The sequence below is a fragment of the Pleurodeles waltl genome, chromosome 5 (genome assembly GCF_031143425.1).
Source record: "Pleurodeles waltl isolate 20211129_DDA chromosome 5, aPleWal1.hap1.20221129, whole genome shotgun sequence".
In the NCBI taxonomy this organism is placed as follows: domain Eukaryota; kingdom Metazoa; phylum Chordata; class Amphibia; order Caudata; family Salamandridae; genus Pleurodeles; species Pleurodeles waltl.
This window is the reverse complement of record NC_090444.1, coordinates 447243611-447267969: the sequence shown is the minus strand read 5'-3', so window position 1 is coordinate 447267969 and position 24359 is coordinate 447243611. Positions and strand designations below refer to the sequence as shown.

Genomic DNA, 24359 nt, shown 5'->3' with positions numbered 1-24359 from the left:
TCTTTTGTAGGCTTTTTCCTCTCAGATATTTATGATCATTTGTTTAACCTTACCCTTTCTTTTGGCCCAAGTCAGCACAGTCGTCAGTACTTTGATGAATTGTATTTACATACACAGAGATATATCAGCATCCTTGCAAGTTGATAATATTGGCTGTGGAGACTGGATGTTCAAGGGCTTGATCTGTTTGGAGACCTTCATAAAGTTTGGTTGCAGTTATTTTATACTTCTATAAGACTTTCTTTAGAGGTTTTTATTATTAACACGTGTCACAGTTGTATTACCTGGTACAGAACGTGTTTAACTGGTTCTTTGCTGGGGACGTAATGGTTACGTCCCGTGGCACAGTGCTCCTGTCCAGAAGACGTAACCATTCCGTCCCGGCACCGGAGCTCAGAGGAAGCACTAGCGCTCCCTCCATGGGATTCACCCCCACCCCCACCCCCACCCCTCCCACCCCATGGGAGGGCTGGAAGGGGAATCGATTCCCCTTCCACCATGACCCCCCGTGACGTCTGATTACCTTATCTGAGGCCGCCTCCCATCGCACAAGCGATCTGGCTGCTGAAATGCCCACTAGACGCCAGGGATAATTTTTCTTTGTAAAAGTGGCATAAGGGAAGCAACCCCTTGGGCAAGGGTCGCTCCCCAGGAGGGCAATTATTTAATTATTTTCAAGGCCTTTTCTGCCCCTCCTGGGGGCAGATCGGCCTATTGTTATTAGGCCGATCTACCCCCGGGGGGGGGCTGAAATCTCTAAGCGCCAGGGACAATTCTTTTTGGAGGGGGGGTAAGATCGCTCCCGTATGGGGCAAATATTTGTGGATATCACGCATGTTGAAGAAAAATCATTTAAAACCCATAATTTTATCCTAAAACAACCCTCAATCACACCTTTGGGGTCAGGGCAACTCCACCCTGGCCATTTATACCATTTATCATTTGTATTTTCAGCCCCAGGGACCCTCTCCCATAACATAGAATGGCAGCCGCAACTTTCTAGTGAGGTTGTTGTCAGCCAGTTACAGTGCTTCCATGCATATGCAAAAATGTCAAAAGATATAGGCAAGTCAAAAAATGCTTTTTCTATGGAAATATGGTCCTAAATATAACTACCTACTGGCAACCTCCAGTTACACACTCAAACATGTATATACATTTATGATGTTAAAATTAGTCAACTTCTCACTTATACAAAATTAAGTTACCCACTGAGTAAAGGTCGTAAAACTTACCTGTGCTTTAATGACTCCTGATGTAAAGCCCGCAAAGTAACCTTAAGTTGCCAAGGATCTTTGGTAATGTCATCTTTATCAGGATGTTGTAGCCATTTTGCATGATGAAAATGTACACCTTGTTTGTAAGGTGAAGCACCCAATTGCTTGTTAAGTAATTGAAATGCCTTCTAAGATATATATGAGACCCAGACTCTATTCCAGTCCAAAGTATATTTTCTGTAACTTTCATTCACCCATTCATTGTTTCATTTATCAAGTAAATTATATAAATTTGATAGTAAAATAGATTTTATTTAAATATTTTAGACTTTGTGTTTCATAATTATTCTTTCCTCACTTGGTTCCGGAAGACATTAACATTGTATTATATAGGCCTAATAATTGTTAAAAACGAATGTATGGTATGTTTTTTCCAGAAGTGAAAATCTGAATAAATAAAATAGAATTAGTTTTTTGTTTTGTTTAATGATAAACAATTTTATTAATTTTCTAGTTGCAAGTATCACAGCAAAAGCATTTAAAACTTAAAATCGCACCATCATCCCACACGCACCCAGCGTGGCTCTCTGGCTGTATGTGGTTCATAATGTGAGGGAGTTCATTGCCAAGTTCATAGTATTCCATCCATTTGTCCCATATCAGGGTATGCTTTAGTGGGTATCCTCTGGCAGTCTCTGTGGGTTTCTCCAATTGCACACACCAGTCCATTCCCCTACACCACGTAAGGAGAGTGGGCGGTGAGTCTGATTTCCATCTCCGAGCAGTGTCTCATTTGGCCACCACGGTTACCAGCCCAATCGGGGATCGATCCCCACGGTTATCCCCATCCTCGTCAAGAACCCCCAAAGGTCCCTGTGTGTGTCTAAGGGTGGGGGCGGGTTTCCAGTATTTGGGTCAAAGTGTCCATTATATGTTGCCAGTAGGATGCAACTGGGGGCATTGCCACACAACCTGGTAAAAGTCAGTGCTCAGGTATGGGCATCTGGGACGTTACGGAACTGGAGTCCTGCCATCCCACCAAAGTCAAGTTGGAGTAAGGTAAGTGGTGTGGAGGCTGTGAAGTTGTATAAGCCAAAGCCTCGAGGATATTGCTATTTCTCAAGGGGTCAGCTGTGTTAGGGCCCCGTTCATGTTGTGGAATCCCCCAACCCATCCCTTCCCATTTCTGTCTTGGGGCCTGGAAGCGATCAGTAGAGTGTATTACCAATGTGCAGTCAATTTGGGACACCACTCCTTCCCCCAGCTTTACCATCAATAACTTAGCTTCGAGGAGGCAGTGCTAAGGAAGGTTGAAAATCTTACCTTTGTATGGTTAAAGGGCATGCCGCAACTGAAGATATATTTGAAATTGTGTTACCGGGAGGGAGAAGTGCATCTGAAAGTCCTCGAATGAGCCACCCATACTACCCAGGCAGACATACCCAAGGGTCATAATGCAGATTCTGTCCCACTTGGCGAAATTCTTCATTTGGGCAGTGTACACAAGGTAGTGGCCCTGCCACAGTGAGGTCTGGCACATCAATTTTTTCCTACAACCCATACCACGCCACCCATCCCGCCAGCCCCAGAGTATCACCCTGGTAACTTCAGCAAGGGTGTTAGGATTTGGGTCATCATATAGGATCCCCATCAGGTCGAAGCTTAGGAGAGAGCTCACTGCTATATGTTGCGTCATCCCAACGCCCTGTCAGCCTGTCACTGATGACCAGTAGTTGTGCAGCTTTATTGTATTCCAGTAAAATAAAAATATTTTTTCCAATCCTTCCGTATTTGCCATATGATAATTTCAATTTTGGATCAGTGAAGACGTGTTTTGTCTTGGAAAGTGTCCCAACGACTTCATCAGGGCTGAAAACATCACCAGAAAACATAATAAATCCCATTACAAATTAAGAAATCACAAGTACAGCTGTTTAGTGTTCCGACACCAAACACCCTTGATATGGAAACCAAAATGCTTGCAAGTTCCCTTTATAGTACATGATTCAAAAGTAAACAAAATTAGTGTGCAACAATGATAAATATTGTCAATAGCATCATAGTTATGTGCCCCTTAGTAAACTGCAACATAGTACAATTTGTACAATAGCAATATCACATTAGTTATCTTTATTATGTAATGCTCAACACCTCCCATGTGAGTTATGTGAAACATCATGCACACACGTGCAACAGAACTTGGCGAGTACAAAGAAAAAGAATACTATCCAAGTGCTCTACCTGATAAGTACCAATGTTTAACAACAAAATGTTCGGTCTGGTTACCTCCTTTTTATAAGTTCCGTCATACATCCACACATCCCATTTAGCTGTCAAGAAAAGAAAGGGCATATTTCTGTCTCATAGTGAAAGTTATCGAATAGTCCTCACATTAACATCAATATCGTAAATAAAGTTTTGCATGCCCAAGAATAGTCCACTCAATTACAGCAAAAACCCAACTCCCGAAGCAACTGAGGCTTAAAACCGCATAACCGTTGACTCAGCTGAAGAGTACTGAAAAATTAAAATATGTATATTCGAGTAGAAGGACGTGCCGCGAGTACGCTGACAACCACCTGCATGCAAAGCCTTCCCTTATATCGTCATAGGAATCGATAATGGACTAAATAAATGCCAACTGGTGTCCGCCATCTTTAAATCATTGCCGTCCCTAAGTCTAAAATCAACATACATCTAAGGAGATTATAAATCATATTTCTAGAAAGCGTATTCAGACCCACACCTATACTAAAAATACAATCAGAATATGATGGTGGTCTAAAAATAACAAACGGAGAAACGCACCGCAAATATGTTCATGTTGTCAGTGAGATGGAAGAAGGGCTAAAATTCTGTCCCCCCTTGGTCGCCATCTTGAATAAACAACATCGATTTTATCCACTAATCCGTTCTCACAAAGCCATAAATTATACATAATAGAAATATCTAAGTCAAGACTCTCCATTCCTGAAACCATTAGGGTCACACAAGTAAGCCTCCCTCTTTAGAAATTACAGACAAAAAGGTCGCCCCATATATAAGGAACAATAGTCACCCTCTAAACATCGTTCCATGTCCGGTATACTACATGTGTGTGCATTTATGGTAAACATAAAGAAGGTATTATAGTACATAAAATAATACAGTACACAAAGACACATTCATTTACGTATTATATGTACTATAATACCCTCTTTATGTTTACAATATATGCACACAGGTGTAGTATACCGGACATGGAACGATGTTTAGAGGGTGACTATTGTTCCTGTAATTTGTAATGGGATTTATTATGTTTTTGATGATGTTTTTAGCCCTGATGAAATCGCTCCATGAAAGTGCATGCGTTTTCTTGTTATCTCACTTGTGTACTCCTTGCACCTTCAAATACCTGCCCCCCCACACAATGCACTTTGTGTGTCTACTCCTCTCCCCAATCGCCTATTGCTTCGCCATCCTGGTTTTTTTTTGTTTGTAAAGTTTATTAATTATTATTATTATTATTTTTTTTTAACTCCAAACCCCCAAACTTGGCCTTAAGCTTGTCTGTTGCTGCTCTGCCTACTTCAAGTTGCTTCCCCCCACCCTCTCTGTTACTATTTCATGCCTCGTGGTCATTAAAGTATTTTTTCAGCTGTTATTTTGTGCCGGGTTACTCCATTTTTATAAAGCGTTCACCTGTTTGAATCCTTTTTTTGGTGCCTGCTATCTTGGAGCACTAAATGGAAAAAAAAATACCAGCTTGTCATGCTGTATACGTGTATGTTTGATACCAAATGGGTGCATATATAATTTCTCTGGCTTGCTGTTGCATTATGAGGCATGCGCACGTACACGGACTCGTGGTTTTTGGTTTACTATGCTGTGCAACTTCGGCGAGAAGCATTGCCTATTAGTTTTGACAATGTTTGTTGAAAATGTTGCCTTTAATACATTAGTTTAATATTTCAAATTCAAACCAAACATTACAGTGAAATTTCATGTAGTAGTGCAAGTTGTTACTATGTGCAGGGTAGGTTGCCGCAAACTAGAAATGCTGGGGAATGCATAAGAAACGAATCCCTACTTTTTCAAAGTGCATATAGGCTACATGAGGAGATAACATTCTAAAACTTACACAAGTCCTTTAAAAAATGGGCCGATTTATTAAAAGGTTAGAAAACATATTCTTATATGCTTCATTACTGTAACTAAAGACATTAACTTTTGTATTCCTTATTTAGGAGTTAAAAACATTTAAATTGTTCATCAAAACATTTAAAGCCTATTTAGGCATTAACACAGTTGTAATTTGTTATATGAAAGCGGGTCAGGTGTTAGTTAAGAATCAGTTTTAATTTGGGTTGGACAAAAGCCTCACTCTTCAAAACAGAAGTAAAATACTATGTGGAACCAAGCCATGCAAATGGATATTGTACAATTTTGCAGATTTGCTCAAGCAAATAAGTTGCAGAGAAATTGGATTTTGTGCATGACTTGTTTTTCATTGTTCTTTTCATATGATTGTTCAAATATTTTGACCTATTTGAAATGAGTGTTTGTGCAAATTTTCAAATGATGTGACACTTAGTGGACCTCACTGGAGTAAGAAGTGCATAATTCATCTTGCATGAATTCTACAGCTAATACCTCGGCTGAAGCTAATGCCTCGAATAACTGGGCCATCTAGTGTAATTCATACTGGAAGGATTTTGACCCATAAATTATTTAGCTGTGGTATTTGGTGAGAGTTACATTTGAGGTACTTAAGTGCTATTACAATTCCAATATTGGGTGCCCACACTTAAAAACTAGCATGATCTGCTGGTGAAATTGATGACGTGGTACATTGAACCAGATGCACAAAAATACTGACCATCAAGTTTGGAAACACACAAACAGATTTTGCTGACTCTTCTCAGTTCCTAGAGATGAATTAGATCCAGTATACTTGAGAGAACAAAAACATTGTGTTAGATCCAAAGCTAAGCTAGGAATAGTTCACTGTTTGTAGATGAGTATAGTTGCAGGTGGATTGACTTGTTGCCTAGATCTTCAGTCCACGTGATGTTCATCATCCCCTGGTCTGTGATTTCCAGCTAACTAGTTTTTTTTTTTTCTTTTTTAATAGGCTCTACAACGTCGTCTTCCACACTCCATAATGAGACAGACCTTGGAGATGATGATGTGTTTACAGTAAGTTAGATGGTGTTACTGTTACTTAAACTGCATTTGTGTATTTATTTTGAAAGAAAAAACTGATGAAGCACTCAGCGTGTTACCATTATGGGCTCTTTTTGACCCTTGCATGTATTTGAATTCTTTTTACTTGGGTAAGGTAGGAGGCCTGCACAGTCGCTGGTCAAACTTCTTATCCTTGGCAAACAAACAAAGTTGGAAGTATAAGGTGTTGTTAGTGAGATAGGAAAGTAGGTTATATGGTATGGGCAGTTAGTCCACCCAAGATACAAGATTGATCCCCCATGGATTCAAAGTGACACAAATCATTTGCCAAATGCTTGATTGTTCAAAAAGGGTTTGAGTTGTTTTTACTGCACACTGATAGTCTAGGCTGTGTCAAATTGGGCTCTTGTTGCAGAAGATCGGTTGCATGGTACCGATACCTTGAACATTGGTGCTGGTATGCATTGGTAGCTAAAGTAATACTTTTTAAGGCTGGTCATCTGTGTGTTTTTGCAAAATATATCCATATCTGGCAAAGCCGCAAGGATTATGGAGCTCCAACTGTCATTATTACAATAATTGGCCTTGGAAACCATTGGAAGGAGTGGTTCTTTTGTCACATCATAAAAGGAGAGGTCTGTGAATGTGGCCTTGGGCAAAGGGGAAATAATTATCATTGTGTCTTAATTGGAATTGAGTTGTCCTTTCCCTATTGTAACCTAGTTTTGTGACGTTAAATAATTCATAGGAACAAGTAGGTATTTCAGGATCTTCTGTTTATTCGATATACACCTCAGCCAGTCTGCCATGCTTTACCTGCTCTGCTTTCCTCAACAGTCTCTCACGGTTTCCCCACATTCCAGAATCCACAGCTCAAATCCCCAGCTCAGTCTATCTTGTGACATGCCGCACACATGTACACGAGAACACCACACTTTTCCCTTCTCTACAAATTATTCAAACTTATATTTGTATAAGCATGAATGATATTTAAATTTTTCTTTTGGGAGATTGAATTGAGCTCATAGGTAAACAAACCTGTTTTTAAATCAACCGATATTACATAAATTAAACATCAAAAAGAAGCCTGAAAAAAACTGACACTTCACTTCCCTGCTACACAGTCTTGAGGATATGGAGTCGTGTTCTCTCAGACTCATCCTCCTACTGTTCTCTTTCATGAAATTAGGATGAGAATTATCCTTTGCTTTTTCATCATCCACATTCGGCATCTCCTTCACCATCTCAATCTTTACCACAAGATCCCTTGCTTTGTTGTGACCCTCTCACATTTACAACTCTGTTCAAGTTTCCATATCATCCCATCACTAGTTTTGATTGCATTCTTAAGATGTCACTAGTCTCTTTTCATATGTAAACTTTGACCAGGGTGTTCATTCGACTGGTGATCTTATTTTTACCATATCACCAATCTGAATCACATTTTCCTTACCCTTTTTCTCTCAAAATATAAATAACAATTTCCATGTGTCCTTCATGTGCTAGAAAAGCTAGTCTGTTCTTTAAACTTTCAGGTGGCACTAATCATCTTCCTCTCAGTAGCACCTCTTTGTCCACTAACAGCTCATTTTTTGACAAAGACCAGTGCTTACCAATAGGTCCCTGTTTATGAACTTTGATAGCATCAATAACCTCCATTAAAGTGCTCTTCTTTCTACTTCACTCAGCCATTCACTCTCTGAAATGGTTCCTGCATTGATTTCACAAACAGTGATTTACTCTTCCAGTACATTATCATCACCCTATTCATCATAAACACGTGTTTTGATTAAGCGAGAAAGATAGTCTGCTGAGCAATTCTTTGACCCCGGTATATATTCTACTGTAAAGTTAAAATCTTGTAAAGAAATAATTCACCTCCTTATCCCTGCAGAAACTGCATCCGAGCCCTTTAAGACAACGTCTTCTAGTGTTTTGTGCCCCTTACAAAATTATTTGTTCAATGCCCAATAAATACATAGAGCCTCACGCTCAATGTCTGAAAAGATTTTCTCAGCCTCTTTCAAGCCTCTCGAAGCACAAGCAATTAATTCTTCCACCGCATTTCTTTTCTGCATCAAGACTGCCCTAAACCTTTTTGACTCACATCAGTACTTATTATGGTGTCATTTCCTGGGATAAATGCTTTCAAACAAGGTGCCTTCATTAAATCATTCTTTACCAATTCAAATTATTTTTTGCATCTCATTCCAGATAAAATCTCCCTTCTTTCCCAACAGAGCTCTTAATTGGACTGTCTTTCTTGCGTAATTTGGGAGACATTTGTTATACAACTCTGTCATGCTTAAAAAAGACACCAACTTATCTCTATTTCTTGGCTTTTCTAATTTCGTAATCGTCTGCACTAAATCTTTTTTTCGGTAAGATTCCTGACCCTGTGATCAGATGTCCCAGATACTTCACTTCATGCAATCAAAATTTTCATTTTCCATCCCTCAGGGTTAATCGAGCTCTCATTAATCTTTCCAAAACCATCCTTACTCTTAAGTTATGCTCTTGCTCATCACTTATGTTCTCACTCACCACTTTCATATATAAGTAGATCATCCTGATAATATCTGTCTCCTTGCTGGTCTTTCGAAATTTCTGACCTTACTCTCTGAAACACTGATGCTCTAGACACAAGTCTAAAAGGTGATCTCTTGAACCTGTAACCCTCCATCAGTGTTATAAAGGTAATAAGAGTAAGATCTTGTGAGACCAAGTCTAACTTGATCTGGTGATATGCTGATGTCATATCTACTGTAGTAAAAATACTTGCTCCTGCAAGTGTGGACATTAGCTCTTCAATGTTTGGAAGTGGGAATTTATCGACCACAACCTCCCAACCTCCCAATTCAGTGCTCTTAAAGCTACACAAAGTTGATCGTCCCCATTCTACTTTTTGTCCACAACCACAGACGCTAACCATTCTGTGGCCTCTATTGACTTTATCACATCCAGATCGACTACTTTCTGCAACTCACAGCTCACTTTTTCTTGTATGCTCAAAGGAATTCCTCTCAACTTGGCCACCACAGGTACAGCATCTCTCTTCAATCGAATATGATGCTCTCATAACCTATTAAGCAGCTAAGTTTTTCTTGAAATAATTGAAGAAATTCCTCAACAAACTTTGCCAGTTGACTTTGAATCACTTGAGGTACTGCATTTGAATCCAACTTGACCCCTACCTGTTTCTGATTAAACCAACCAATAAAAGTATCCCCCTTGTTTGCAACATAAATCTTTTCTTCTCACTTATGTCTTTTGAATATCAGCCTTGAATCACCCTACGATTTCAGTCTGTGTGCCTCCATAACCACTTGGTCGGACATCTAACTCTGCAAGTAGTTCTTGTTTTATGAAACACTCATCAAATACCCTTTTTCAGATTATAGTAGGATGAGAGCACAAGTCAAATTTCATTATAAGCGCAACATTATTCTCAACCAACGCAGAGGGGTGTCCCTGATCTGTATTTTCACAGTTCTGGTTCAGATCTATGGTATTGTTTATTTGAAGCATGTTTTGTACTTGTACTGCTTTCTCTTTGTCTTTATTTTATAGTTCACACAGATTTTTCTTCCATTTGCTCCATCTAATGGGAGGCTCATCTGCACTACTCAAAAAGAAAGGTGCAACTCTAAATTTGAGGTAAATTGGAAAAAAAAACAACATATATATATATATATATATATATATATATATATATATATATATATATGTGTGTATATATATATATATATATATATATATATATATATATATATATATATATATATATTATATTATATAAAAGCATAGCGGCTCAATTCAAATGGCGCCACGCTCGCTGTACCGGTGAAACCGCTCTGGGTGAACCGAACCCATGAAGAATTATGTAGACCAAAAATTGGCAGTGCACTCCAAGGTATAAATAAATCTTGTTTTATTTCAAGACTTCAAACTAAAGAACAACGTGTTTCGACCGTTAAGGTCTTTTTCGAGTCCATACGTCCTGTTAACACTTCGAATCTTATTTATAGTGAAAACTTATTGCCATATCAATGCATGCTGGGAGTTGTGGTTTAAATATAAATATGAAATGTTGAAACAATACTAATCAATGTAATTAATTTATAGAGAGATTCTCATGAGGTTAAACAAAACAATATCAAAAATATCGAAATAATCCAAATACAAATACTTTGTGGGAAAACAGACCTATATCGGATTCACTTCATATACCATTCCCAAGCTCACTATAATAACTATAATTCTAACAATATAATCACTTAAATAATTAACTGATTATCTCTACAATTAATATCATTGCTGAATTTAAACAAAAAGATATATAAAAAAGATGCATCTACGGCAAACATAAAAGTAAATTCTATCCAAAATTTAAATATTGTGTACATCAGGACTAAACCATTCCAAAATTCAATTGAAAAATGGCTATTACAAATACTCGCAAAGTAGTCAAGAGAATTTATGCAGCTCTTGTGATAAAGTCATTATTTAGCAGCTCAAAATAAATGTATAAGATGTCTAGGAGTTCTAAACCTACAAGTGAACATAAAGTTCCTCATCATTAATCATCCCAAAGGGGGCCTTAGTTTTCATCTGAATTATAAATCTCGATTCAAGTTGCCTTAACTTTTTGACTCGATCCCCTCCTCTTTCTTGTTCTGGGATATGATCAGTACCATAATATCTTAGAGTTCTCCAATCATTTTGCGTATGTGTCTGTAAGTGTCTAGCTGTTGCATATGTATAATCTTTATGAACAATGGCTCTAATGTGTTCTAGGATTATTTTCTTTAACACACAGATTGTGCTGCCAATATATTTAAGGCCACAATGACATTCTATGATGTAAATTACAAATTTTGTGTTACATGTAATTTTATGTATAATGGTCAGCTCCTGTCCATTTGGGAATTTAACCTTTCTCAATGATTTCCCTATTTTGCATGCCTTGCAGTAGTTACATTTAAAGAATCCCTTTTGCTCCACCTCTAGCCAGTTACAATCTTTTTCTAAGACAAAATGACATTTTACTACCATATCCTTAATACTAGGTGCCTTCTTGTATGAAAACAAAGGCTTGGAGCCAACTAAGGGTCCCACGTCTGAATCCCTACTGATTATTTTCCAGTGTTTACACAAAATATTCTTAATAAGTGTACTCTCTTTAGTGTACTGCATAATCATCCTCACTGTTTCCTTTGAATTCCTTTCTCTTTTATTGTACAAAAATTCCTCTAGTTTTTTGGACGGAATTGCCTTTAAATTACTCTTGGGGATCTTCTCATTATATCCTCGAGTCCTAATTCTTTCGTACGTTTCATCACATTTCAGTAATGGATCTTTTTCATTAGAGCAATTTCTCCTAATTCTAATAAATTCACCCAAAGTAATACTATTAATTAAAGATTTGGGATGAAAGCTTTTACCATTACATGCAGCCTCTTCCCGAAACACTGTTGTTTCAATTTTATTGTTCTCAATGTAAATGGTGATGTCTAAAAAATGTATCGCTATTTTGCTAGTTTCACAAGTGAATTTAGGACCCACCTCATTATCATTTAAAATAGTGAAATATTGCATGAATTCATCCTTCGATCCATTCCAGATTATAAAAAGATCATCTATATAGTGGACCCAAAGTAATGCTTTCTCATCAAATTCATCATTATTTTTTCCCCATGCTATCTCTCTTTCCCACCAACCCATTACAAGGTTGGCGTAATTTGGAGAAAATGAAATGCCCATGGCTGGGCCACATAGTTGATGATAAATCTCATGATTAAATATAAAGATATTATTCTTTAGACACATATCAATCATATCTAGTAACATTTTTGAATGTTCTAGCTCTGAAATGTTACGTTTAAAAAAATATTCACAGGCATTCAACCCAATATTGTGACTGATGGATGTATAGAGAGACACTACATCTATTGTAACAAGTAAATAGTTTTGGTGCCAATCCAAATCTAATAAAATCTTAAAAAGATCTCCAAAATCCTTAATGTATGAGCTAAGTGTCTTCACAATAGGAGCAAAATAAACATCCACATAGTTCAAAACTCTTTCAAACAATGAGTCACACACTGAAACTATTGATCTCCCCGGTGGCGATGACAATGATTTGTGAATTTGCGGCAAGAAGTAAATCGTGGGTAAAGTTGGATTCTCTTTTTTCAAATGAATATATTCCTCACAATCAAGTAGCAATTGTAGGTGCCAGCTATCTAGTTTTGTATGTAAAAGAGAAGTCCTATTGTTTATAGGATTTTTTTTAAATTTCTTGTACTCAGCTGGGTTATTCAATTGTCTATAAGCTTCCGTCATGTAATCAGATATGTTTAAAATGACAACAGTCCCTCCCTTATCTGCTGATTTTACTACAATTCAATTATTTGCCATTAAACTTTTTAATGCCAACTGCTCCTCCTTTGTCAAATTGTCTGAGTTCCTAATTTGTCTTTTGTTTTGTAGGCGTTCCAAATCCTCTAGAACTAATTCCGAATATAGATCTATTTTGTTGCCTGGTGATAACACAGGACAAAACTTTGATTTTTCTTTCAGACCAGATGATTTGTGACATTTTGTATTAATGTCTAATTGTTGTAAGACTTCCATTTCTGTGTAGTCTTCATCTTGTAAATTGTGAGCAAGGTCAAACAAAGTTTTAAGATCTGTAGCTTGATCAATCCTTAATTGAGTTTCTGCCGATTCCTCTGTAGTATCACTTGTTGAAATAGATACGGTCTTTTTACTTTAGTGTGCATGACATTTTAACAGTTTCAATTTCCTCACAAATTTGTAAATATCAATGCGAGTGTCTACATAATTATGATGAATTTCAGGGCAAAAAGAAAGACCTTTATTAAGGGTTTGTAATTCAATGTCAGTTAGCTCATAATCAGAAAGATTAACCACTAAATTCGGAGGTTTTATTATTTCCTCAGACTTCTGAGAGAGTATTGTCTTTTGCCTGTTTCTTTTGGCTCTCCTTGTTTTTCTCTTGTTGATCCCGCCTGATTTTGTTTGTTTCCGAAACCACGACCCCTGGTCCTTCCTCTTCCTCTTGATAACTTCTGATCCATGTAGAGTACTAGCATTTCCTCTAAAAATAAAATAAAAAAAAGTATTCCCAGTGTCCGTTCTTTCCCCTTTGCTAAGTTCTACTTCTGATTCTATAGAGGTCTCTTCACCACTGTGATCTGGTTGTGTTCCTATAATCCTAGATTCTCGTTTCAGTTGGTCAAACCTTTTTGCAAATGTATATACTCTCCCAAACTTATAGTCTTTCTCATCCCTTAGGAATTTACTCTTTTTTCTCTCCTGAACTTCATCTTCATAATTATTTAATCGTGTTTCCATAGCTTGCCGCAAAGGTGTGTGTTCACTTTTGTCATTTTGATTATTCACCAAATCTTCCAATTCTCTGATTTTGACATGTGTTTCTTCCAAATCTAATTTAGCATGCTTTATCAAATTTTTCATCATGTTAAGTGAACATTGTGTATTGTTTTCTGCCCATTCTGTAAATAATTCAGGCTTAATGCCGGTATATGTCAGCAGTATGAATATACGTAGGCCCCTTGGAATCTTTTTTTACCTCAATGTATTTTTCTAGAGATAGAATTTCCCAACTCTTGTTTATTTCCTTTTTATAATACTTTTCTAATTCAAAGAATTGTTGTTTTAAAGAGAATTCTTTCCTTAAGTTAGTGTCCACTGATGTAGATTTTTCCCCTGTGAATGCTTTACTTGTATCAAACACCTTGGCTGCTGTTGCAGCTCTTTTCGCTTTCCCGTCCTCCATTGTTGCGAGCAACGTACAAATCAGCCTAATTAATAACAAAGTTTGGAAGTCTTTTGAAAATTTATCGAACAGCCTCGATGGCCCTGTGAATCTTTACTTTGACGCAATGTCAGTATCACCTCAGGGCTGTGGAGATTTATAATTCAGATGAAAACTAAGGCCCCCTTTGGGATGAATATTGATGAGGAACTTTATGTTCACTTATAGGTTTAGAACTCCTAGACATCTTATACATTTATTTTGAGCTGCTAAATAATGTCTTTTCATCACGAGAGCTGCATAAATTCTCTTGACTACTTTGCGAGTATTTGTAATAGCCATTTTTCAATTGAATTTGGAATGGTTTAGTCCTGACGTACACAATATTTAAATTTTGGATAGAATTTACTTGTATGTTTGCCATAGATATATCTTTTTTTTATATATCTTTTTGTTTAAATTCAGCAATGATATTAATTGTAGAGAAAATCAGTTAATTATTTAAGTGATTATATTGTTAGAATTATAGTTATTATAGTGAGGTTGGGAATGGTATATGAAGTGAATCCGATATAGGTCTGTTTTCCCACAAAGTATTTGAATTTTGATTATTTCGATATTTTTGATATTGTTTTGTTTAACCTCATGAGAATCTCTCTATAAATTAATTACATTGATTAGTATTGTTTCAACATTTCATATTTATATTTGAACCACAACTCCCAGCATGCATTGATATGGCAATAAGTTTTCACTATAAATAAGATTCGAAGTGTTAACAGGACGTATGAACTCGAAAAAGACCTTAACGGTTCTGCAACGTAGGATCATATGACTTTGAGGTGCAGTCTTCCTCACTTGGGGCTAGTGTGCTTATCACTGTATAGTAGATCCAGCATAAGCCCCAGTATTACCACAGTCATCAAACCCTGTTGTATAAATATGCGTGCACTGTTAGGTACTGTATTTTTTTTCCTTGTATGGTATCAGGTCTCAATGTTTATCATTTTAAGTAAAAAACTAAAAATCAGTGAAGGCAAATATGCTGTGTTTCAATTTTTTCCCTCATTGTTCTAAAGTTGTTGACTAAATATGTGAACTATTATAATGTAAACTGACAGTTCACTTGCTCTTCACCTGAAATGGCCGTCTCCGCCTTTGGCTTGTATCTGTTAGTGTTCCAACCCCTCTGTGCTTTTCCTCAGTACTCCTAAAATGGCCGCCGCTTCATAAATGAAACACACCAGACTCCCGACAATGTCTCCTGCACTTATCTTACTTATTCAGTGTTTCACTTCCTAGTTAAATACCATGCAGCCGTCATTTCACTTACTTCTCCTCGTGACCAGATGAAGCTGCTACTGCACTGCCACAAAGTAAGTTTCTTCCTTGTTAAACAGTAGCAGATGTTGAGGTGAGTGGGTTATAGATTCGCTCCTCCCCAAATGTGACGTTGGATAACTCACAGGAGCAAGTAGGTATTTCAGGATGTCCTGTTTATTTGATATACACCCCACCATGACCGCCTTGCTTCACTCGTTCCGCCTTTCTCAACTGTCTCTCACGGTTTCCCACATTCCAGAATACCCCAGCTCCATCTATCTTGTGACATACGAGACGCATGTACACGAGAACACCACAGATTTTGTTGTAGGAAACAAGGATGTTTGCTCAACTCTACTGAGGCACAGTTACCTCCTTTTCTTGTCTGAGGTACTACTACCTTTGAGGTGAACATTAAGATTCTAATCTCTAATAGAAGTGAGATCTGCAGTAGTGCATTAGGTGTACTTCATACAGTCTCCTTCTAACAATGGTGTGATATTCAAAACAGCCTTGCTTCAGAAGTCTGTCAGTCCTTGACACTAAATATTATAAACATGTGACCTAGACCTGTGCTGGGGGGTTAAGGTTTTTCCTAAAACCTATACTGCATTTACAGTGCTGTGCGAAACCTGTTTGCCTCTGTACCAGAAAAGATTGAGATTTATTTTCACCAGTTTAGGATTTTGGCCCAAGCAGTGATTGCAGGGGACAGAAATGACCAAGTTTCCCAGTTGTCAGTAGCATTCAGCTGCACTTCTATCATACATTATCCAAGGTTGATATGGAGTATAGAAGAACTAATGAGCTGCATGTATATTGTGCTGGCAGTTTGTGTATCTTATTGTACACAGTTTTGGTGTGTAGAGTAGTAGTGTTTTTATATTTAGCCTGTGATAGTATTGGACTGGTTTCTCTCTTTGATAAAATATGTTGCTGTTGGAAGGGATATTCAGCTGCTCTGTATAGCACTTGCCAACACAGAGCCTTGGGAGGTTCTTCTCTCTGCTTGTTCCAGCTGCTTCCAAATAATTGTTGAGATGCCCATCCATTACGGCGCAGACTGCTACTGCTGAACTAAAGCCAGTGTGCATGGAGATGCAGAGATGTAAGGACAGGAAATTATGCCTGAGCACTTAAGTCTCCTGTAGGTTGCATTATACTGATATCTAAACACAGTAGTTACTCTCTTTGTAATTTAAAGGGCATGATTTTGTAGTTCTTTTCATGAAATGTCAACTGACATCATTCCTTTAGCCTCTAGTCTTGCCATTCTCTAGTCGTAAAACCTGGAACCAAGGCGTAACCGATTCATCAGTATTGCCTAGTAAGCCCATGCATTAGTGTTTCCTTGGGGAATTTATATGAATATCTTGTAACGTTCAGTTTTTGTGTTCTTGGTGTAGAATCTTTCTTACTCAAGGTTTGACAGTGCGGCATTAACTTGACGCCTATTGTGTTCTCTGATAAACAGCAAAAAAGATGCTTCAGAAATGAGACCGCAAGCACTGTGTACCTACAGTGGTCAGAAATTATTTTGATGCAATTTGTACAACACCCCTGTACTGACTGATGCAAGTCATCCATTTGACCCCCAGATATTGCATGGTAGCACACTGCAGTTTGGGGACTCCAGCTTACCCCGCCAACATCACTTTGCAGTGCCAACAGACTTATTTCCTTTAGACCAGAGAAGCCAGCGACCTTCCATGGGGAGATCTGGCAGCCTGAATGCATGACCTAGTGTTGGAGTTTTAAGGTTACTGGCAACATGAGTAAATTCCACCAGTGTAGTAAAAACAGTAATGTCACAGACCGAGACGTTTATTGTTTGATGCAATTTACCCCATGAATTTCAGTTCTGTTTTGGGAAAAAAATATTTGCTCTTATTTTTGTGCAGCTGTTCTCCATGAGAAAGTGATAAACATACTAAAGAGTGACATTCACACTTCGAGGGTGAATAAGGCCCTATCATTATAGTGTTTGTTGTCAGCAATTGGTATTTCCTTCAAGCTAACTAAATGTGTTACAGATTTGCATATTAGTGCACTGATTACTAGTTCTTCAGAGGGAAGGCGCTGTTTATCATGATAAAATCTGACTGCCCCATCTCAAACTCTCAATCCCACCCCTGGGCAATTTGAAATTTATGATGTGTGATAATTCGGCCTATTTCAAGGTTTTTGGGGTAGCATGCAGACTTAATTGCTTCCTGCACCATCATCTGAATGTCGCAGTTTTTCCCCTGTTAAACTCCAACAGGTTTGACCTGCCAAAATTTAACAAAGGACATGAACGTTATCGCACTCTGCAATTTCTGGGTGCAGTAAAATCTGCACTACTTGAACTTTGACCCTTGTGCAGGGTCTGAAAACTGTGGCCTACTTATAATTAGGCCACAGACAATCAGTTTAGGTGTATGGTAACTTAGTGTCCACATTAATGGTGATATCTGCAAATGGCACTGTATAAAAATGTGTGTAAATTATTAATACTAGAGGGGAGTACAAAACAATGAAGGAGACTTCACACGCAAACAATTAGTCTTTTATCCAGGGCAGTAATAAAATAGCTTCTTGCATCACTTGAAATTATGCTTTTTCTAAGGTCTCTGATCACTTCCTTGTCTCCACTACGCACTGTGTGGCTTTCTCTCTTGTGTGCTTCTCCCCGCTACCCCTTCTGTTGCTCTCCCTTGTGTGCTGCTTCCCCCATCCTCTCCCTCTTCTCCCACCAGCTCCTCTGTTTCCTCCTCACCCACCTTTTGTTTGGGGGGTGGGGTGGGTCGGGGCTGGGAGTCTGGGTTGTAAATTGCCAGCAAACTGTGACTGGCGGTTCATGAAGAGCTTTTGCCCTACTTCTTAAATCTTCTTTTTCACCAGTCCATCTCCGATTGGAAAATAAAAGCCATGGCAAATTTGTCAGTTTGTAGATGGGCATGCCTATCGAACCATGCACATGTTACAAACGTTACAGCATTGCACTTCCTCCCTTCCCTAAAGATTAGAGATTTAGAGGTGGTGCAGTGGTTTCCTTGCTGTATCCTACACTGTGGCTCCCTTTTAACAGCAGTCTATCTGGCTAATGGCTCAAGCAACTTGTCATCAGAAGCCAGTTAATCACTGGCACTCAGTATTGTAAATCCACGTAAAGGGAGAAGGGTGGTGATTTTCCAGAGAAACTGTTCAGTTTAACCATAGCTGTACAAAACTGCCAGGCCCTTGTGAAGGGCCCTGTGGTTGACTTTCACCAAATCATATGAGCGCCCAAATAGTCATCTCTGGTGAGAAAAAGATCACTTTCCAAATATCCTCTTCAATCCGCTGTCCTGGTACCACAAAGTTTCCTAACTGGAAATTGAGTTTGGGTGGTGCATCAAATTCAGAACAACCCTTAAACAATGGAAGATTTGACAGGAAATTACACCTTTTCAATTACTATCTATTAGTATAAATAAAACTTTGTGTTCATTCTCAGTTGTAGCACTGTTTTTTTTATTTTTGTTAAAAATGTTCATCAACCTTTCGATCCACCCTGCTGCATGTTCACATGCAATGTTACATCCTTCCATTCCATTCAAGCCATGGCAGGTATTAAAACTTTATTGGATGCTCCACCCTTTGGGCACGAAACCTGAGCCAAAAGTATCTGCTTCCACAGCAAGCTAAACAGTTTCACTTGAGACACCAAAAGCTTCCACTTACAATACAGCACTGTCTCTCTCGGCATCAAAACAAAATCCTCAACCTCGGCTCCAACAGCACCGACACGGAAAACCAAACCCGCTTTGGCACTGAAAAAACTTGAATCCAAAAACTTTTTGGAATCAAAATTACTACCGGAGCCAATTCTACTCAAAATGAAGCAGCAGCTTCAAAACAGTCAGTCTCCGCTTCATATCCAGACAAACAGGAGGGTGTTGGTAAAGGCTGTTATCTCCACCCCTTCCACGAGAACTCCTAGTTGAGGCTCTGGAACAATCTACACCTTCAATCAAACAAAGGAGGGTGGCCAAAAACAAAGAAGAGGCTTTGCTTACCTCCCTCTACATCTCTTCCACCAACCACCACACCACCAACACATTCTCTTGTCTCCTCAACACTCTCAGGGTGACAACTTGAATATTTCAGCACAAGGATCACCTCATTCCTTCCATCTTTCACAAGAGATACAAGAGAAGGAATGGAACACTTACATACTGACAGACCCTTGGTGTTGGTATTATGAAGATACTTATACAGACAGATATAGAGGCTTATCCAATTAGACCTTGGCCACCTGACGACACTACTACTTTCCAAGAGCTAGTGGGGAAGTCAGCTACTTACCATCCGGTACCCTTTCATAATGCTGCAGTAGAGGATGATTTTCTTCTTGAAATGTTAACTGCTTCACACAAATCCACTCAGTATTTCCCCATGCTTAAAAGGATGATGAGGCATGCGGACAACATTTTTTTTAAGACCTGGCTAGAGCTCAGGTTATTTCTCCTAGAGTGGAGAATAAATGTAAGGTTTCTCTCTCTCTGACCCTATTTACATCAGCAGTCCGATTCCAGCAGACTCTTTGGTAGTGACTAACACTAAGAAGTGAGTTAATTCCCAAGCAGTGCAAGATGCACCACCTCCTGATAAGGAGACTAAGCTTATTGATGCTTCATGAAAGCATATGCAGCACAAGCAGTGAATCACTGACGCATTGTCAATATGTAGGGACTCAATACAACAGAGTACACTGGGACGACATGGAGCAGTTACTCCAATACCTCCTGGACGAACATAAGAAAAGGGAGTTGGAAATTGTTAATGAGGAACAACTTATTTCGAGTAGTTTTGTATACTGTGCCCTAGATTCAGTTTATACCGTGGCTAGAGGTATCAATACTAGTGTCCTACTACGTAGACATGCACGGTTGCGCATCTCTGCCTGTAAACAGGAGATGCAGCAAAAAATTCTAAAAGTCCATTTTGATAAGGAACATATATTTGGCCCAAAGGTAGACCAGGCCTTGGAGAAGATGAAAAAAGACAAAAGGGTGGCCAAATCAATGGGTGTGCTTCAGTTTTCCAGCACTTAAGGCACTTTTCATAGGCCGCAATATAAGCCAGCCTCTAAAACTCCTTCAGCTGAAACATCCTCAGCATATATTAATGGTCAGCAACATATGTCTTCTCACAGAGGATGCTACAGAGGGTCTAATAGAGGAAGTAATAACCGAGGTAGAGGTAAAACAACTTCCCCTCGAACCTCTACAACTACCTCCAAACAGTGACTTACTCCTTCCCTCAGAACATCAGACAGCTCTAGGAGGGTGCCTTCAGTTCATTTTCCAAAACTGGCAGCACATCAATACAGATCGATGGGTGTTGATTATTTTCCACCATGGGTAATGTCTGGAGCTCAGTTCCACGCCTCCAAATATACCACCTCGCACTCACACACTCTCACAAGATCACATCACTCTCCTCAAACAGGTGATTCAATCTCTGCTTGCAAAGGGAACAATAGAACCAGTACCCGTTCAGCATTAAGGAACAGGAGTGTATTTCTTTTCTCATCCTCAAGAAGGATGGCTCATTAAGACCCATTCTGGATCTGAGACCCTCTAAACCATTACATCATATCAGAACATGTCCACATGGTCACACTTCAAGAAATGTTACCCTTACTACACCAAGGTGACTTCCTATCATCACTAGTCGTAAAAGATGCCTATTTCCATATTAACCCAGCTCATCGCAAATTTCTCAGATTTGTCATACAAGGGCAGCACTGTCAATCCAAAGTGCTCCCATTCAGGGTCGCCACAGCACCGAGTTTTCACAAAGTGCCTAACAATGGTAGCAGCTCACCTCTGCAGACATGTGGTTCATGTGTACCCTTACCTAGGCGACTGGCTTATCAAAGCCAGCTCTCACAGTCAGTGTCTCACCCATGTACAAACCACAATAGATTTACTTCACCAGTTAAGGTTCACAATCAACCTTCAGAAATCACATCTCACCCCAATTAAGGTACAGCCTTCCCTTGAGGCCATAATCAATACACAGTTAGACATACCATACCCAAATGCACAAAGGCTACAGAACTTTCAAGCGCAACTTCCCTACTTTCGTCCCAATATACAGGTCACCGTGAAATTAATCATGACACTCCTGGGAATGATGGCATCTTGCATTGCAATAGTGCCACATTCACTTCTTCACATGCTCCCCTTGCAGGGATGTCTATCATGCCAATGGTTAAAGGTGCAGGGTCCCTTACAAGATCTAGTGTTGGTAGACAACTGCACCTTTCGCTCTGTACAATGCTGTAACAAAACCAACCGTTCAAAGGGCAGGAATTTCTGGACCTGGTTCCACAATTAATTCTGACAACGGACACTTCCCAAACTTGATGGGTGCTCACCTCCAAGAATTCTCAATGCAAGGTCTTTGGGATCACACACAAAGACTTCTGCACATCAGCTTTCTTGAGCTGCTAGCTGTTCATCTAGAACTCAAAGCTTTTGTGACACATCTTATCAGCAAAGTAGTCATCATTCACATAGACAACATGGCAACCATGTTCTACTTGCAAAAACCGGGGGCGGAGAGGGGGCACTCATTACAGTTGTATTGCCTTGCACAGACAATTCGGTGTTGGGCGATTCGACACAACATTTACCTGTTAGCAGAACACCTTCCGGGAACTTGCAACAATTTTGTCAACCTCCTAAGCAGGATGGGACAAGTCCACGAATGGGAACTCCACCCCAGAGTCCTGCAACCCTCCTTCCAAAAATGGGGATTCCCAGACTTAGATCTATTTGCTACAAAGGAAAATGCAAAATTCCCAAACTTGGCATCCAGGTTCCGTCACCCTGTCTCAGGGCAATGCTCTGTCGATGAATTAGTCTGAAGTATTTGCCTACGCTTTTCCACCTCTCCCACTTCTTCCGTATGTGGTTCGGAAACTCAGGCAAACTTCTCTCACGCTAATACTTGTGGCACCCACATGGGCTAGAAAGACAACCATGGTTCACCACTCTACTGGACCTATCAGTAGCGCCCCATGAGAAGCTCCCTCTCAAACTGGACCTTCTCCCTCAGAACCAGGGCCAAATCAAGCACCCAAATCTCAAGGAGATGAATCTTGCAATTTGGCTCCTGAGGTCTTAGAATTCACGTATTTAAATCTACCTCAAGAATGTATGGACATTCTTAAAGAAGCCCGTAGACCAACCATAAGAGCATGTTAAGCAGCAAAGTGGAACCAGTTTGTCCACTACTGCATTTCTAAAGATTGGGACCCTTTATAAGTGTTGGTATAAACATTATTTTGTATATCCTACATTTGCATAGGGATAAATTAGCATATACTTCTATAAGGTTACGTTTAGCAGCCGTTGCTGCTTATCTCCAGAACAGACAAACGTCTTCTCTTTTCAAAATCCCAGACATAAAGGTTTTTATTGAAGGGCTTAAAAGGAGGATACCACCAAAATTGCCTACAGTACCTTCTTGGAACCTTAATGTGGTACTCACTTGACTTAGGAACCACCTTTTGAACCACTACATTCATGTCTTTTGCAGATTCCTTCGTGGAAGGTGGCCTTTTTTTTGCAATCACTCCCTTAAGATGCTGAGCTTCAGGCATTAACCTTTGCAAAAACCCTTTTCCCAAATACATAAAGACAAAGTTGTTCTTCGTACCAACCCAAAATTTCTATGGAAAGTAGTATCTAAATTTCATCGCAACCAGACTATTGAATTACCAGTTTTCTTCCCAATACCTGATTTGTTTGCTGAACGAGTCATCCACATGTTAGACATGAAAAGAGTGCTTATGTTATATATTGATAGAACTAAAACATTTAGGAAGACAAAACAACTCTTTGGTGCCATCTCTCCACCTCATAAAGGTTAACCCTATTACTAAATCAAGTATAGTAAGATGGCTTGTTAAAGGTATCCAAACCTGCTTGTGCAAAAGCCGAAAGGCTACTACCTGTTACCCCTCATCATGTAAGAAAGGCATTATATGTTAAATACCCATACCTGGCGTTTGTAAAGCAGCTACATGGTCAACAACTCACACATTCACCAAACATTATTGTGTGGATGTTCTAGCAAGCCAATGTAGGTCAGGCAGTGCTACGTGCGCTTTTTCAAACTACTGTACTGCCCACGGGTTAGCCACCGCTTCTTTGGAGTCACTGCTATACAGTCTATGCAGGGCATGTGTATCCTCAGACACACATGCCATCGAGCAGAAAATGTTATTTACCCACTGAGCATCTGTTTGTGGCATGTAGTGCTGTAGATTCACATGCACCCACCCACCTCCTTGGACACCTGTGGTTGTTTTTTTTTAATGTACATTTACACACATGGTCAGTTTCTCTAGTACATATTTACACTACACTCCCTTCGCAATTGCCTACGGAAAAGCAATCTGAAGATGGAGTCCAGGACCCTGCACATTGCCAGCACGAGGAGTCGTCGCTCTACCTTGTGACTTGAAAAACATTTCGAACAATAACAATTTGCAACATTTCGGACCCAACACTAGATGGCGGAAGTCTGCAGAGCATGTGAATCTACAGCACTACATGCCTCAAACAAGTGCTTACTGGGTAAGTAACATTTCTAATTGGAGTTTTCTAGAAGATGCAGGAGTTACTTTCAAATCCACCTGTTTGTGCGTTTGAAAGCCTACGTACTATAAGCCGAGCTGTTAGTTTGTCAGGAAAGGCAGTGACATAGGGGCTGGTAAAGAATCATGTAAAGGTAGTGACAGGCACTGAAGGAGAGACAACCAAGGTGTGTTCATTTTCACATGTGGGTGTATCTGTACGTATAAATAT

At 39.2% G+C, this 24359-nt stretch overlaps 1 protein-coding gene across 1 annotated transcript in view; it reads left to right on the top strand.

Annotated features, from left to right (window-relative positions):
- SPRED2 (sprouty related EVH1 domain containing 2) overlaps nt 1-24359 on the top strand; it is a 225886-nt gene that overhangs the window by 107498 nt on the left and 94029 nt on the right. Inside the window, exon 4 of the mRNA XM_069234266.1 lies at nt 6331-6395. Within this exon, the coding sequence (XP_069090367.1) occupies nt 6331-6395 (65 nt within the window). The remainder of the gene's footprint in view (nt 1-6330; nt 6396-24359) is intronic.